Here is an 18,512-nt window from a genome sequence, read left to right on the forward strand (position 1 = left end):
TTTAGTCTCTTAATTTTATACTTAGTAGTATAAATAGAATAGAATTTAAGAATTGACTTAAGACAGATTTGGGAGTACTAGAGTTGACTTGAGACAGATTTGGGAGTACTAGAGTTAGTTACTCTCTTTATACATACCACCCTTCCTGAAATAGGTGTTCATATAGTTAGAAAATATATTTATAGTACTATACATATTAACTGAAAAAAATCCTTCTATAAGTGGACCTGCACGGTTCAAACCATGTTATTCAAGGGTCAACTATAATTAGAATTTACAAAACAACAACAAAACAAACAAAAAAAACAAAAAATATTTTTATGCTGCTTTAGCTTATATAAAAGTAACCTATTATACTATGGCTATTCTAAATGGTAATAGAGTTGGATAAAGTTAGGTTTAATTGTTTAAATTATCCAAGCTATTAAATTCTTTTCTGGGAAATAACGAAGTTAAGGTTCTTGTAAACCCCATTCATCAGTTATTAGAGAAAATAACAGCCATGTCTGAAGAAAGTTCAAGGATGAAAAGGACAGATACAAAATATCAGTGGTATGTGGAATGAATAACAAAGTTGAACTCATACTGCAGCCAGACTGTGTTTCCCCTCCTCCCTCTACCCCAAATCAGGTACGGATATACTGTTCCACACCTGCCATGCAGTTCATAAAGCCTTGGCATTAGCTATTTAGTGCCATTACACATTAACTACATTAGTACTCCTTAAAACACTATTTAAGTCTATATAAGAAAACCCAGATGAAAGAGATGTATGGAAAATTACTATTAGCTGGGAAATTAGAGAATTTTTCTAAATGTTTCATTTTATAGATGAAAAGGGCAAGAAGTGTCAGGTGGCCTGTCTGAAGTCACACAGTAAGTGACAAAGGCAAAGGTGAACTCTGCTATCTTGGTTCCCAGACCACTAATCTTTCTGTTATTAACTCTTAGGTCTTCTACACAAAAGTCAAACCATAAAGTGACTGACAATGCTAACTTTACAAATTCTACTATATATTACTTCTTTATCAGTTTGTAGTGCCAACAGTTCATCATTTAATAAATATTTACTAATAATTTTCAAAATTTAGAAAAAAGGGTTTCTATACATCAAAGAGATGAGATACTTGGTTTTAGGTTTATAACAGCCATTTACTTTAGAGTTTGAAGGTGTTAGGAAATAAGTTTAAAATGGTGTTCTAAAGCCCAGTTAAATATTAGTTTCCAAAAATGACACACTTAGTGATAACCTGTATAAGGCAGGGTCACTTTTTAATAATGTTTATGGAGGATCTGGTAACAGCTATACTCTTGAATCCTTTCTAATAAAGTTTAATCTAGTTATTCCATTTATGAAATTATACTTATCCTAAGAATATGTACTAAGTAAATATATAATGGAGGGGGCTGTTTCCCTTCCTTTAAAAAAAAAAAGTCAAATGACAAATCACCTTCTTCTGATTAAGGAGAGCTGTCACAGAAAAGGTTTTTTAATATTCTCATTGAACAGCATTTCTAGTTAATTTGAAAACTAAGAGAACAAACTAGTCTTCCCGTTAATTACACAAAAAACAGGGAACTCTCACCAAGGTAAAACAGTCGAGAGACAGGTGGCCCAGAGGCCTCTGATGTCAAGCAGTCATGAAGCTGAGAACAAATCATTGGAAAGCGTCTAAGCTAAAAGGTGAGACTGGACCAATAAAGAAAAAAAGATGTATGGATTAGGAGTTAGTGAGGAAGACACTGAATTGCAGTTCAGGAACATGTTACTTCCGCATAAGGTGTCTTTTTAACGATTACATTGGAAGAGAGCTGCTAAACTGGTAACCTAAATGAGGACCTGAAACAAAGCGCCTGCAGGACCAGCAAGGTGGGGAAGGCATCCATTGCCACCTAGTGGCTGTGCCCCAAACTCAGAAAAGGAACACACTGCCTCCACAGCAGGGGTCTCCTCCACACAGGAGAGGGAGCAAGACAACTGCTGCAGGCTTCTAGTCCTAGTTACTTCACTCTTTATTGTTAATGTAACATATTAATGTCACGTTATATATATTTTCTCAATAAATACGTACAAATATTGGCAATACATGCCATGTAACTGCCTTTTAATGATATTTTTTAATTCTCCATTTATGTGAAGAAAAAAGTTTGGGACTACTGCACCAAAGTGGTTAGAACTATAAAGATTTAAAAGCAAGGTCAATCCCATGTAGAGAAAAACACTGCATTAATTATGAGTATCTCTCTTAGTAAGGGTAATAAAATTATGAGACATCAACTGTCATATAGACTATCCAGGGCTGGCTGTGTGGTATGTTGGTTAGGAGTTGGCTTGGGACGCCAGCTCTGAGCAGCAGGGCCCCGGTTCAGATCCCACATGAGGTCCAGTGACGCTGCGCCCTCTACAGCTAAGATGGTGAACAACAGCTCGATCTGGAGCTGGGCTGCTGTGAGTTGCCAGCAACGGTGTAGGCTGCAGGCCCTGCTGCAGTGGGCTGCCATAAGCTACTGTGAGTGGTTGGCAACTGCCGTGAGCGACTGTCCAGAGGCCGGTGACCAATCTGCCTCAACCGGGAACAGCACAATGATAATACCAACATGGGCCAGTGAAGCAATGTCCTCCACAACTAGACTGAAGAACAAAAGGACAGCAACTTGTCTGTTCCCCTTCCCCCAATTCCCCAGCGCTGTTCCTCTCCCCCAATTCCCCAAAAAAATCTTTAAAAGAAAAATATCCAAATTCTATCTATTCACAGATTACATACCTCTTCAGAAATCCATTTTATGTGCATTGAAAATACTAAATTATTTTATGAACCATGAAGTTCTTATACCCTTAACCTTAACTATACTATTTGTACAACATCGCCCCTTTAAAATCTCAGGTTACTTTCCCCAAAGTCGCCACCACTAGGAAGCGTTCCCCACTGGTCCTCAATATACATTCACAGAATGCAAAGTAATTTAATGAAGAGATGAAAATATTGAGCACACCTCCAGGAGAAAGAATGATAACATTGCTCTAAAGGTTCACAGAGGCATGACTTCTGACTCAGCGGCTGTCTCCTTTGCCTGTCACACACGAACTGCATCAATGGAGGCATTTACTCTCTCTGGGTCTCAGGTTCTCTTTCAGAATTTTGCCGTAGCACAGTGGTGAAGCGACTATGGAGTTACACTGCTTGAGACTGAACCCTGCTTCCTAGTAACATGACCGTGAACATATCCGTGCCCCAGTTTGCTCATCTATCAAATGAGGATATTAGGAGCTACTTCTTTAGGTTGCAGAACAGTGCCTGGCAGGTAGTAAATGATCATTAAATAGTAGCTGCTATTATTATTGTTGTCATTGTCATCACAGTAACTAGTATTTATTAAGTGCTATGAGTACATCATTTAATCTCCACAGCAGCCCTATAAAGTTAGTATTAAAATTTCCCTCTAAAAGAGAAAGTCAAAGTACGCAGTACTTGGCATGTGGTAAGCACTACTGAAGGTAGTCAGACATTTAAAAATATTACAAGGCAAATAACCCAAAATTGAATACACAGTACTTGGTTCATGTTTTTATAAGGGGAAAATTTTTAAGGATAAAATCAGAGGGCAATATAGCTGTTTAAAAGAAACAAGCCCCAAGAATCACCAGCAGTTGTTATATGTTAAGAGCTCGGTATTAAGTGTTACCTTGGGTAATTAATCATTCTAAATTCTGATGAGAAGATCTGAAATGCTTTTAGAAAGCAGCAGCCAAATTCCCCATTATAAAGAGATCTCCTGGGGCAATAGTTACTTACCTTCAGAGGGTCACATTTAAATGTGAGGAAAACCACATTCTCTGGGGAGACTCCAGAGGAAAAAAACATATACACTTATAAAATTTAGTACCCAATTTCAGGGAGTGTTTATGGAGTCAAGGATGAGAATCTCTGGCCTAGAGGTCTGGGACTTTGTCCTTTGTATCTTGGTGTTACTTTCAGTATATAATATATTTTTTAAATAAATGAATTCATAATACTTCAAGAGTTCATTATCAAATTAAGGAGGGTTATGTATAGCTATTATTAGTTCTAAACATACCATCATAGTAATTGCTCGCTCTGAAAGGGGCTAGTTTTATATTACCACTGTGAAATAATATTTTGAAACAAGACAAAAGGATAAATCTAAAGTAGGAAATGAACAAATATGCTAGGCAAAATTTACTGCCTTTAAGAAGATATTAAAGCCACTTTGTCAAGTTTCTAAACTTAATCAATTTTGAATACAGAATGAAGATCTACAAATAGTGATCTTCCCCCTATGTAGTCTTCCTTCATCCTAGAAAAAAGCAAACCAAACAGTACATTTCTAAGCAACATCCATCATCTGTTATTTCAAAATAAGAACATACTAGGGCTGGCCGAGTGGCTCAGTTGGTTAAGAGTGTGAGCTCTGAGCAACAGGTTACTGGTTCGATTTCCACATGGGCCAGTGAGCTGCGTCTGAGCTGAGCTGCCACTGAGCTGCCAACAGGTGGCAGGGTGCCTCAGCTGGTAAGAACACATGTTCCTAACAAGGTTGCCAGTTCGACTCCCACATGGGATGGTGGGCTACACCCACCCGCAGCTAAGATTGAACACGGCACCTTGAGCTGAGTTGCTGCGAGCTGCCGACAGGCAGCCAGATGGCGACTAGACTTGGAGCTGAGCTAGCAGCGCCCTCCACAACTAAGACTGAAGGACAACAACTTGGCTGTTCCCCTTCCCCAATACCCCTCCCCCCAAAAAAAGAACATAATAAATTACAGTATTTGATCACAGATATTAAGTATCAGGTATTAATGTATGATACATGTTTTTACAAGGATTAAACTATAATTTAAGATCTTTTTGATCAATATTAAAGAGCTTACCATTTGGGGGGTCTCGTCTTTTCTCTGTTAGAAAATAAATTGAAAGAATATTATTAGATATATGTAATACAAACATCAACATAAAAAATTAATCTACCTAAACTCTGTCTTATCCCTAAGTTGATGTAAAGACAGTTAAGGACGGTTTCTCTGAGGAATTGACATTTGAACAGATATCTGGATAAAGTGAGGGACCAACATACTCAAAGGCCCTATGGAGGGAACAGGATGAAGGAACATCATGAAGACTGGCCAGGAGAGAAAGGGAGAGTGGAAGGAGGGAAGTCAGAAGGAGAGACAGACAGGATCATGTGGGGTCCCACAGGCCACAGTTAAGGAACAGGTTAAGTATTCTACATATAAATAGGAAGCTTTCATAGGTTTTTGAAGAGGGCAAGTGACATGATCTAAACTATGTTTTTAAAAGTTCGCTCTGGCTACTAAGTGGGGAAAAAGATAGCAGGAGGCATAGAGTGGCACCAGGGAGACTAGTCAGGGAGTTAGGGTTGTCCGGATGACAGATGACAGTGGCTTGCATCAGGGTGCTAGCAGCAGAGGTAGTGAGAACAGATCCAGGACATGTTTTTGAAGGCGGACCCAACGTGACTCACTGACAGGACTCATGAGGGACCTTGGTGGGCCAGTGACGAGGTGGGGTCAATGCTTTTTACTGAGATGGGAAGAGCAGGCGAGGAGTAGGAACAGGTCTGCGTGGGGCTGGGGAACACCGACCACGCGTCCTACTCAGACACATCAAGTCTGAAGGCTGTTCTGACACCAGCTAAAGTAGACAAGTCCCAAGGTCAGGGAGAGGTAAGCAGTGTAGATGAAACTCGGAGTCATCGGCATACAGAGAGTATTTGAAGCTATGGGGCTGAATGAAAGCACAAAGGTAATGAGAATACCCAGAGATGTCTGAGCACCGGGGCCAACCAAAACGATGCTGAAAAGCTAGAGCCCACTAGGTAGGAGAAAAGCCAGGAGAACTTCTAGCAGTCCTTTGCATTCACACTCTTACGTATCAGGTTTGATACAACTTGGGCTTTAAGAAAGTTCAAAAGTGTTTGAAGAATTTTAAACAAATGTTAATTTCCACAGGTTTTCTAATACAAAATGTTCCAAAATTATAAGAGAAATACACATAAATAAGGTTATAATAAAATAGTTAGATTATAAACAGCCATAAACTAAAATTGGTAGGATTTAATCGGAAGACAAAAGTTAAAAATCCAGGCAATGGTAAATATAAGTGTATTACTCCATCTGGTGGTCTGATGAAGTAACTTTCTGAAACATTTGAAGTAATTAGGTCCTATCTATTAATATGTCACTGAATGTCAATCACCAATGTCCAAGGTGATGTTATCTCTGCATCCAGGGAGGAAATACTTCTTAAATTGGTGATGACACACAAATGGAACTATACTGAGATAAATATAAAGTTCAGAGTGTAAGTTCTAAAAAGCAGTTACTTAGGTACATGATGCTATCCTGGCTTGAGAAGCATCCATGGGAAAGAAGGGAGGGTCTGGCTGAACAAAGAAGGATGGGAGTTAATGGTGTGAGAGATTTGGTGGCAACATTAGCAGAACAGTGTTGAATGGACTCAAGGGACATTTTAGTATTATTACGGTACTCGTCAGATGACTTTTGGAGTACTGCGTTCAAATCTGAACATCATATTTGAGGCTGGACCATTCTTCAAGTTTGGACCATCTGCAGAAGACATAAAAATCTATACTGGATTCAGAGCAGTGTACACAGGACGGTGAGTCTATAAACTACATCATGTGAGGAATAAGAAACTGGAACTGGTGAGACTAAAGAAGTAGATAATAGATGGCTTCCAAGAGTAGATGGCTATTGGGAAGAAAATAAAACAGGCTAATTCTTTGTTGCTCCAAAAGTTGGAATCCATGCAACTAAGTTAAAGAGAGGCGAGCGTGGAGTGTGATTAGCAAGACCTACTACCTAGTGATGAATCCGCTGCCCCCCTAACAGGATCTTGGCTTTTGAAACACTGTCTAAAAAGATTGGGAAGGATATCAAACAGAATTCCTATACCAGGTAAAAGACTAAGTGACCTACCAATTTCAAAGTCAATTATTCCATATTTTAAGAAGTATGTTTTACTCTGTTTAATATTGAAAATGTCACATATTTCGGCCAAAAAAATCCGCAGGGAGCCCGTAGCCTACCTAGCACGAGGCCATAAAGCTGAAATAGACACCGAACCATAAATTATTCCATAGCATTAAATCCTTTCCTAGAATGGAATCCTCAAAAAAGAAGTAACAAAAATAACAGGCCCCTAAAAATTCTATTCACTCATTACAACATGTGGGATATAATAAGTGAGGCAACAACTTAGTTCATTTTATTTTCATTTTTACTTCACCTGCCTCTTGGAACCCACTAAAATAATAACAAAGATGTAAATTGGAATAAAGATATAAAATGGAATACATGCTTTTACATTCCTGTTTTCTGGATCCAGTCTCTCCTTTCTCATGGCTTATACTCTCTTACTGGTAAAACACAATCTTAATACAGTGATCTTCAAACTGGGGGAACATGTATCCTTGGATGGACAGGGAGACTTTTCAAGAAATAAACAGGCATCGCTGGTTTTAAGGCAATTGATGTGCTCATCTCAACTCCCGTATGTCACTTCTCCTAAAACTGATTTGCTTACGCAGACGATTTGGGAGATGGTCGCCTCTTAATCACCCATCTTCTACTTTACAACAGAAAGGCCGGCACACTGTTGCCAAATAGTCCTGTACCAATGACTTTGGAGCTCTGTGCTGCAATGAATCCTTCTCTAATTGTTTTATATGTATTAAAGTCTCATGCATTAAACTAAGCTTCTTATGGCTTCATAATTTACAACATTAGGGACAAAACAGAGACAAGGCCTGTTTACAGAGCTTGCCTGCAACTTTGCTGGTTTGCTTCTAGGCTTGCCTGAAGAATTTTTTCACAAGGTACAAAGTACTTTTAAAAATGTAAGTTATGAACAATTCCTTAAAAATGCAAATCTGAGTCAGTATATATGGGATGTTAACCAAAAAAGGTTATTAGAGTGAGGTCTTCAGTAAATCTGAAAAAAATTGGTTCTCAGTAAAAATACCATTTCTTTTAAGGTAAGGATTAGCAACCTTACTCTCTCTCTCTCTCTGTCTCTCTCTGTCTCTCTCTCTCTCTGTCTCTCTCTCTCTCTCTTTCTCTCTCGGGAGAGAGAGGGGAGGATGGGGGCAAAGGGCCAGATAGTAAATATTTTAGGCTTTTTGTGCCATATAGTCTTTGTCACAACTATCCAACTGTGTTGTGGCAATAAAACAGTCATAGACAATATGTAACCCAATGAGCATAGCTGTGTTTCAATAAAACCTAATTTATAAAAATAGGCAGCGGGCCAGATCTGTCTGATAAGCTATAGTTAGCCAGCTCCTATTTAAAAGAATTATGAAAAAAAGCTTACCAGATTTCCTTTGTCGCCGACCCAACAAGTCTGTAACTGCTTTTCGGAATTTTTTTGCTTCTTCTTCATTGGCAAAATTAAGAGCAACTTGACAAGTCTGCAACATTGTCATCAAAAAAGATAAACAACAAAAAACACAAATTTAGCTTTACTTTATATAACGAAAAAGTAGATAACCAACAGAGGTACATCTGTGAAGAAGGAAAGCTTGACTTTATTCGCAGACAAGAACTTATTTTATGACCTGAATAACTTAAGAAGGCAAAAAGTAAAAAGGTAAAACAAAAGCCTACTATTAGAAAAGTTACCTAACACAGTAGATACTCAAATATTAAACTGAATACTTTAACGAAAAACAAAGTAGCAAATTTAATCTGATCCTTCAATAGAGCTCTGTAAATAATTCAGCTTAGAAAAGGTAAACAATGGAAAAGTTAGTAAAATGCAGGTCAACTCTATCTTTACTAGTTTATGGTTTTATTTTACAGCCTAATTACAGGTATTATTTAAATTGTAACCTTAATTCAGATAAATTATTTAAAATATGGAAACATACTGGCATTATATGGCATTTAATGCACACTTTAAAATATGTACATATATTTTTATCCTATCAAGAAGAAATTTTCACATTTCAGAGAAAAAAATACTGTCTGAAAAGATGGATATATTATCTAATCCAACCTTTTATTCACTGTAGAAAATTTAGAAAATACAAATATAAAAACAAAGAAAATTAAATTCACCCATAATCCTGTCACTCAATCCCTGCAAGCATATGGTATAGAAATCTTTCTAATATTTTCCCTACGTATATGCAATATTTAAAAAATTCTGTTTTCCCCCCCATTTATTGTATTTTAGCACTCCTCTAGGTCATAGACTATTGTTTCAGAAAGTAATCTGAATGGCAATAAAATGTCCAATATTTAAAAGTTACCACAGGGAACAAGTAAGACTTCATTTTTACAGATAAGAAAACTAAAGCCCATAAAGGTTAAGCTATTTGTCCAAAGTCACACAGAGAGATTAAACTATCTGCCCAGAGACACAGAGAGGATAAAAAAAGAATGAAACTTTTCTACATAGCAAATTGCATTTACAGTATTCTTTAAAACTCTTTGGGCTCTTAAAATCTTAGCCATTTCTTCCTATTTAGCTATAAGACCTATGAAAAAGTTTTTAAAAGTAAAATAATTCCTTATGTTTTATACACTGTTTACACAAAAAGCTCATAAATAAATGACTTCCACAGACACATGTAAAAGCAATTACATTAAACAAAGCAATGAAGAAAAATACAACTTACATCTCCAGCAAAGGTATGAAAATATCCTCTAGGACTATTATATACAAAGTTATTGTATAGCTCTTGTTCCCACAATAGTTTCCCATCCTAGAAAAAAAGTAAAAGTTAAAGAGTTACCAAAAAGATAATCTCCAGTAATAAAACAAAGCAGATGACTAGTATTAAGGGGCTTCCTGATATCAACAGTAGCTTTTACATACACACATACCACACATCTCATCCATAAGGAGCATATCATATAATTTCATCAATAATTTCTTAATAACTGGATAATGTCTTAAAAAACTACAGATCAAGTAAGTTTAATTCAGTGTGCTGAGATATAATCAATCTCATTAGGCAAGCATTCCCACATACAGTTACACTTGGTCAAATACATAACTATAACATTGCTAGATGATCAACGTTAGACAGAAGGAGTGGGATACTCTTGTACATGCACTGATTATCAATACATAGTTTCACCAGCAGTATTTATAGATTGTGTGCTATCCAATATGACAAAAAGACTTCATATTCATACTCTTTTCCTCAATTCTGTGTAGATAATGGGAGGGTCAAACATATCCTCTCTCTATTGCTCATTTACAATCTTTGAATTCCAAACTTTTGCAGAGTGGCCTAATTAAACACTGTCATAAGTAGTATGAATCATGTGCAGAAAGAAACCAATGATTAGAATGCACCACAGTTAAACTGTGGTTAAGAGACTCATGGATGGCTGTCATATCCATGGCCACAGTGTAAGAAATCTAATTAACCTTAATACCAATGAGGGCTAATTCCAAGTATTCAGCAGTGGTTATCTGCAACTGGAAATAAGTGGTTAGAGAAACATAATCACTGCTCTTTTCTGAAATGCAAGGTTATACCTAGACCACAATTTAAAAATATCTAAAATACATTGGGTATACATAATGACCACTACAATGGAATTCCTTTCTTCTCAGTGGAGTTACATGTGCGTTCCATTTCTGAACAGTGTTTTTTCATTGGTGATGAGAAATATGTCAAAGGACTTAGGGATTTCTTTCTAACTCTGCATGTGTTCCCCCCTCCCCCCACCCCAGAATCTCTGCCATAGTGTGCCACTGTTAGCAACAGGAGGGTGCCCCATGTCTCACCTGTCTCAGGGTATGGGGAAGTGGATGTTAAGAGGTCCCAACTGACAAAGTGCAGTAACTTAAATTTCATTTAATCTCAGGGAAATACTTTACAACAGACACAGATGGTTATTCCATTTTAAAAATAAATAAGCTGAGGCCCAGAGAAATACAAGTTTGACTATAATCTATCTAACCATAAGGATTGTCCAAGAGTTCAAAGTCAGTTTTATTTTTATTTTTTTGTAATTATAATCCCATTACAATCCACATATAACTATTAAGCAAAGAGGCTTGCCTATGGAAAAGGTTTTAAAAGATAAATGGAGACTTCATCTCAGCAAGAGAACTACTTTCACAGTAACTATAAGAGATGAATACCTGACAAGGGGCATCCAATCTAGGACAATGTGGATTTATGTTTCAGTGAGGGACACAAAACTGAAAACCTGAACATACCTATGTTGAGAAACTTAAAGGAAAACTTAAAGGTAGCAAATATATTATTATAAAGATCGTATAATGCTTTAAATGTGGGCTGAAGTACATACCAAACCAAAATATACTTTTATAGTCCTCTGAAAGGGCTATGTACACCAGTCTGTAATAGGTAGGATGGAATAAAAGAGTATCAATAGAAAAGGAGAGAGTGCGGGGAAAGCCCAAACCCCAAAGGCTTCAAACAAACACACACACACACAAGCAAACAAAGGCAGCAGAAACACAAACTAGGGACTGTTCATGTTCTGGTTGAGGACATATTCCCATTTGATCGCAATGCCGAATGCCCACGCTGCAATATCTAAAACCAAGCTTCATTCTTCTAATATCAATTAAATTATGATTTAAATATTACACACACGATAAACAAATCTACACTAAATTATCACTGAAGTAGAAAACCAATTCACCTACAGTTTAAAGTGCAAGCAAAACAAAACTCACCTTGATATCAAATATTCTTAAAAAATAAGATCTCTGTGGATTGTCCTTAACGAGACAAGCAACGCCACTGCATTTCTTTGACCACATACAGTTCCGATCTGCTGCATATAACTGTACCACTGCTGAAGACATAGTCTGCAAAATAGAAGATTTACAGCCATTAGGTTCAAAATAACATTCAGGTGACTGTAGCCCTGCTGACCTCTTGACTGCAACCTCATGAGAGACAACCAAACCAGACCCAACCAGCTGAGCTGCTCCCGAATTTCTGACCCACAGAAAAAAGGAGATAATACTTATTATTTTAAGCCACTACTTTTTGAATTAATTTCTTATGCAGTAATAAATAACTATACAATAACTGTACTGAAAGTAACTGTTGAAAGCTAACATTTACTGATGCTGAGAATGTGTCATGAAGTGTCCTAAGCACGTTCAAATATAGCCCCATTTAGGGCCAGCCAAGTGGCTCAGTTGGTTAAGAGTTAGCTTAAGAGCACAAGCTCTGAGGAACAGGGCTGCCAGTTCAATTCCCACCTGGGCCAGTGACGCTGAACCCAAGCTGAGCTGCCAACAGGATGCAGGATGGCTCAGCTGGTGAGAGCAGTGCTCCTAACAAGACTGCCTGTACAATGGTGGGCTACACCTGCCCGCAACTAAGACTGAACTGGGAACCCTGAACTGAGCTGCCGCCCAGATGGCTCAGTGGATAGAACATGTGCTCTTAACAACAAGGCTGCCGGGTTCGACTCCCGCATGGGATAGTGGCTATGCCCACCCGCAACTAAGACTGAACTCAGCACCTTTAGCTGAGCTGCAACCCGGATGGCTCAGTGGATAGAGCATGCGCTCTTAACAAGACTGCTGGTTCAACTCCCACATGGGATGGTGGCTACACCCACCTGCAACTAAGATTGAACAGAGCACATCTAACTTAGAGGCCACGAGCTGCCGATGGGCAGCCAGATGACGACTGGCGCCCTCCACAACTAAGATTAAAGAACAACAACTTGTCTGGTCCCCTTCCCCAATTCCCCAACACTGTTCCCCTCCCCCAATTCCCCAATTAAAAAATATATATATATATATTTTATATATATATATATATATATAAAACCCCATTTAATTTTATTACTATTAGAACCTTATTTTATGCTTGAGAAACCCAAAGTTAAAGAAGATAAATAATTTGCCCAATAGCACAAAGTTAAGTGGCAGAGCTGAAATTCCAATGCAGGAAGTTTGTGACTTCAAATTCTATATTCTGACTCCCTGTAATATGCTGTTTTCTAATGACATGGACATTGAAACAATGAAGTATTAACAAAGGCTGATTTTTATATAGCAGTTAAGGTGCTATGTTAAACTTATAGTTACCAATTATAGTGCTGGACACTTTGAATACAGTATCATCCTTGAAAGTAGATTCTATTATCTCCTTTTCTAAAGATGTTACTGAGGGGACAAAAGATTTTAAGTGACTTGCACATGGCCACACAGCTGCACAATATACAGAAGTTATGAAAAATGACTTGAGCGATTATTGTTCCAATTTTCTCAAGGATGTATCTAACTAGTATCTAACTAGTACCCTTTTAGATGCACAGGAGAGAAACTAATTCATTACATGCAATGGACACCTTCGAGCATTTAGGTTTTCCAGGATACCATGTTGCCACCTCCCTCATGACTGTATCATGACTGTATCATGAAACAATGGAAACTTTCATTTAATTCTAAACTAAATGTTTTATATTATAATCTAGAATGTAATTATTTGATCTTAGTTTCAGTAACAGCGATACACATATATACTGGTACAGCACTTACTAGCTTCTAAATTCTCTAAAAAACAGACTACATTAAGATTTGGAGATAATGTTGTTTTGGGTTACTTAACTATGCCTGGGGAATATCCGATAAGAGGAGTCCAAAAAACGATTATATATGTATGTCTTTTATAATAATAATAATAATAAAGTTAGACATGTAAGGTTAGTATGCTGTTGGGGATCAAAATTTTATAAAGACTTTCCCAGATATCAGCGCTCCACGTTATGTTTTTAACTTTTGCAGACCAAACTCATCTTTGAATTTTACAGACAGTTGTGAACAGGACACAAAGCAGCAGGAAAATGTTCACAAGAACCATTCAAACATTATGAAGATAGCTTAGAAACTAGGACATCGGGTTTATAAAGGAGATGAAAGAATGTGGGTACAGCTTTGGCCTGCTCAACACATACTGTGCTCTTCTGCAAGTACAGTCTCAGCATGTAGCTCCCTATGCTCCCCAATCCTGAACCCTAGCACTGAACACTTCAGGAAGACAAATTTTGCATATATTACCCAATGGTATAAAAGGTGAGATTGAAGAATTCAAAAATCAGCTGACAAAAGTTGTTTTCTATAGAAAATTCATCTCAATTACAGCCCTTTTAGTATGGCACTGTCAAAATGCATTCATTTCTAAAAAGAGAAGCAATTAGGAAACCAGATACCAAAGAAAAGATCTAAAAATTCACCTACTTTACTCTTTAAAACCAGAAAACAAGAAGTAACAGCTTGCAAAAGAAAAAATGTGTTATTAAATAGTCTGAACTTCCATTATGGAAATACCCTTGCCAGAGGACCAAACATTAACACTGTAAAACATTGTCTGGATGTATATGTGAACTCAAAACCAAAAAAACTCCAACACTAAAAATCCACATGTAAACATTTATATAAATTTAAAACAAATTCTTAAAACATTTGCTTAAGAATTACACACCCATGAAACACTTTTATAATTTTCCACACAAACATGGTTGGCATTATAAACCTTACTCTACAACAATTTATAAAATTTTAATACTAAAGAACCCAGCTAATCATAAGCAATTTTCAGTAGCTGGGTTTTCAGAATTTTGCTACAATCTTTTTTCAGTCTAAGTGTGTCTATTTCACTTCTTTTTATCTTAAATAAGCAAAATCTGAAAATTATATACCATAGCACTTTTTAAAATCCTTTCTATTAATTCAGAATCTATAGTGAACGTAAGAATAGCTTACATACATAACCTTTAATATATAAACGCTAGAAACACAAAAACAGCGACTATCCCTTCAACTCTAGATTGACAGTGGCTTAATTAAGTTTTAAAAAAACATTCCTTCCATTCCTGTAAAGTAATTACAACTAATCAACTCCATTACTTCTCATCTTTCATAATCAAGAAGGTATTATTGAAAAACAACCTAAGGACAAGTGCTTAGGAAAGGAAATCTAGTTCTTCTTAGCTCAATAATGTCAGAGTTAAATTTTATTAATGAAAATGAAAACAGCACTGTATCAACTTCTGTGGAAACAGAGCCTATCTTACGCATCCTGATATTACAGTCCTGAGTTGCTGCAATAACACATTCATTCTCAGAACCTCCATTGTCAAGGACAGATAAGAGGGAGGATGAACTCTGGGATATGAATCTGTCCTACTGTCCTTCAGCCGGGTGCTTTCACCTGTCCTGGACTGACTCTGCACCAGCCAAGAAGTGTTTCCCTGATTCCCTAGGTTGAAATTATCGTCTGCTTCTTAATAGTTCTAAAATAACTTGTTGTGTATCTGATGTAAATCTTGTAACAGCACATATCTTATTCTAATACAGATCTTATTTTAATATAGAAGAATGGACTTAATACCCATTGAATACACTGTAATTCCCTTAAGCAACTAGAATAGTTTGCAAGCCTATACTTTCATTTCACCTTTGCCCAATGTAAGCAAATATTTGTTAAATTAAAAACTGCATGTTTTGATTTTGATTATGATAATGAATAAGAGAATGACTCTGATTTTAAGATATACACCCTGAAGTATTATAAAGGGGCAACTTACTCTCAAGTGACACAGAAAAAAACAATATGTGTGTGTGTGTGTGTGTGTGTGTGTGTGTGTGTATATATATATATAGATAGATAGATAGATAGATATAGATAGATAGATAGAAAGAGAAAGAGAGAGAGAGAGAGAGAGAGAGAGAGAGAGAGAGAGAGAACAGGAACCATGATAAAATATTATAAACATTTGACAAATCTAGGTGAAGGATATAAAGGAATTCTTTGTACTTTATTTACGACTTTTCTCTAAGTATGAAATTCTTTTGAAATAAAAACATTTGGAAGAAGAAATTATTCATTAAACTGTAACACTCTCAGCTTCCTGCCATGGCCAGGGCAGTCTTGGGAAGGCGGCTCTCTTCTCATTCTCTTCTCTGGGCAGCGGCATCTGCATATTAGCCACCGCCACAATGACCCAAACTATGAAAACTGCTACTTCTTCCAACTCCCTCTATACATATACCAAAGCAGTTTCATCCTGAATAAGAAATTGCAAACATCTACCACTTCCACGCATTAAACCCCGTTCATATTTTCAGAACAACCACATTATATGACAGGCCAGAGTAAGAATTTTGGATTAGGAAAATAGATGTTTCTTTTATTATAGAATCAGCTGATGATATGGAAGACTGGAAAATACCAGGATCTGTAGATCCTACCTTGACAAACAACTGCCTACAAGTGCTAAGATGACTTAATACTGAATAATTGTTTACAACAATTATTTTAATCATCCAATGCATATACAATGTTAAATGGAAATAATTTTTAAAGGTATATTTTCAATGAATATCCAAAATAAACTGAATGTGAAAATAAAAATCATTTGACAGAATACAATAAGGTATTTTCTATGATTACAACAGCCTAGATCAGGGATCGGCAAACTTTTGAGACGGAAGAGCCACCAGGGGTCCACAAACTGCGGCTCGCGAGCCACATGTGGCTCTTCGGGTTACGTACATGTGGCTCTGAAGTAAAACTGAAAATGAAAATAAATCTATCATAGTTTCATTTATAAATTTTTAAAGGATATTATTCACATGACGGTGATTATGTAAAAATCTTTTTATGGCTCTCGAATAATTTTTAAATTGTTGTGAGAGACAGGATTGGCTCTTCCAGGGGTCAGCAAACTTTTGAGACGGAACGTACCCAAAGAGCCGCATGTGGCTGGCAAGCCGCAGTTTGCCAACCCCTGGTCTAGATCAATGGTCAAAACTCCAGCTTGTGTGTGTGTCCCCAAATTTCTAAAATCAAATCTGGGAAAATCCATCCTAAGTTTTCTCATTACATAAAAGCTAAGTTTTAAATATGTTCATAGATGTTCTGATGAAGTATTCACATGAAATGTCCCATTATTATCCTGAATATGAAATTTTGATATGCAACATTATAAAGGAATTATGAAAGTAAAGAAAGATTAAAAATTGGATGAATTCTTATAATTACTGAATTATGGAGTGGTTCAAGGAGCAATTTCCTAAATAAAGTCTAACAACACCTCAGTTACATAGCAACTTAAAAAAGCCAAGACAGAAAACACCGATTTAAAATGTAGAAACACGGGCCGGCCGAGTGGCGCGATGGTTAAGAACTCGCTTGGGATGCCAGAGGGCCCCGGTTCGGATCCCACATATGAGGGCCAGTGACACTGCCCTCCACAGCTAAGATGCTGAACAACAGCTCAACCTGGAGCTGGGCTGCCATGAGTCGCCGGCGACGGCGTGGGCTGCAGTCCCTGTGGCAGTGGATTGCCATGGGCTACCGTGTGTGGCCAGCAGCCAGCGTGAGCGGCTAGCAGCCGCAGTGAGCGGCCGTCCAGAAGCCGGCGACTGATCTGCCTCGCCAGAGAAGAGCGCAATGATGGTGCCAACTTGGGCCAGTGAAGCAACGTCCTCCACAACTAGATTGAAGAACAAAAGGACAGCAACTTGTCTGTTCCCCTTTCCCCAATTCCCCAGCACTGTTCCCATCCCCCCAATTCCCCAATAAAAATCTTTAAAAAAAAAAATAAAATGTAGAAACAAAACTCCTCTGAGTGTTGAGTACCACTAAAAATTATCCAGGAAAAGAAAACACAAATAATTTGCTCTGGAAAGGAGGAATGTTATCATCTGGTAATTTCCACATGAGAAATAACCAGAAAAAGGAAAAAAACAATAGGAAAAGGTAGAGATTGAAAAAAGAATACATCAAAAACAAAAGACTCCACAAAAAATAGTTAATTTTTTAAAAAAGGAAAGCTGGCGGATAGGAAGAGTAAGAGAAAAAAAGCAGTAAGTAACAAACAGAATCCCAACAATGAAAAGAAAAACGGAGCCAGTTAAACACAGCTGCTGTCTTAGCGAACAAGCACAAATGGTCACTAGGTCTCATAGCTACTGAAGGAAACGACTGAGCCAGGCAGATCGATTCACCAAATGTTTACTGAGTAACAACCAGGTACACAGGATTGTAATAAATACAGGTGGGGTGGGAATGTAAGTGGGGTCGAATACAAAAACGAATTAGACATGTTCCTCATGAAACATGAGTTCTAATGGGCAGACAGAAGTTAATCACTATTACAAATGCTGTAATGGAAAAACCCAGAATGCAAGGAAAATGTAAAACCTACCTAGTGCGGGAAGGCTTCCCTAAAGTGACAGCATGCCTGAAGGATAAAATGGGATAAGTTGCCGGCCGAGTGGCTCAGCTGGTTAAGAGCTCGCTCAAGAGTGTGAGCTCTGAGCAACAGCAGTTCGATTCCCAGCCCGAGCTGAGCTGCCACTGAGCTGCCAACAGGTGGCAGGATGGCACAGCTAAAAAAAATAAAAATAAAAGAATAAAATAAATAAACAAATAAATAAAAAGGGATTAGTCTGGTGAGCAAAGGGGTAGGGGCAGTGGGGAGA

At 37.5% G+C, this 18,512-nt stretch overlaps 1 protein-coding gene across 1 annotated transcript in view; it reads right to left on the bottom strand.

The window, feature by feature from the left end:
* WASL (WASP like actin nucleation promoting factor) overlaps positions 1–18,512 on the bottom strand; it is a 67,702-nt gene that overhangs the window by 24,135 nt on the left and 25,055 nt on the right. Inside the window, exons 2-5 of the mRNA XM_019625916.1 lie at positions 11,733–11,867; positions 9,685–9,771; positions 8,376–8,472; positions 4,892–4,915 (exon numbers count right to left, since the gene is read on the bottom strand). Coding sequence (XP_019481461.1) covers positions 4,892–4,915; positions 8,376–8,472; positions 9,685–9,771; positions 11,733–11,867 — 343 coding nt within the window. The remainder of the gene's footprint in view (positions 1–4,891; positions 4,916–8,375; positions 8,473–9,684; positions 9,772–11,732; positions 11,868–18,512) is intronic.

This window comes from Hipposideros armiger, unplaced genomic scaffold (genome assembly GCF_001890085.2).
Source record: "Hipposideros armiger isolate ML-2016 unplaced genomic scaffold, ASM189008v1 scaffold_645, whole genome shotgun sequence".
NCBI classification, from domain to species: domain Eukaryota; kingdom Metazoa; phylum Chordata; class Mammalia; order Chiroptera; family Hipposideridae; genus Hipposideros; species Hipposideros armiger.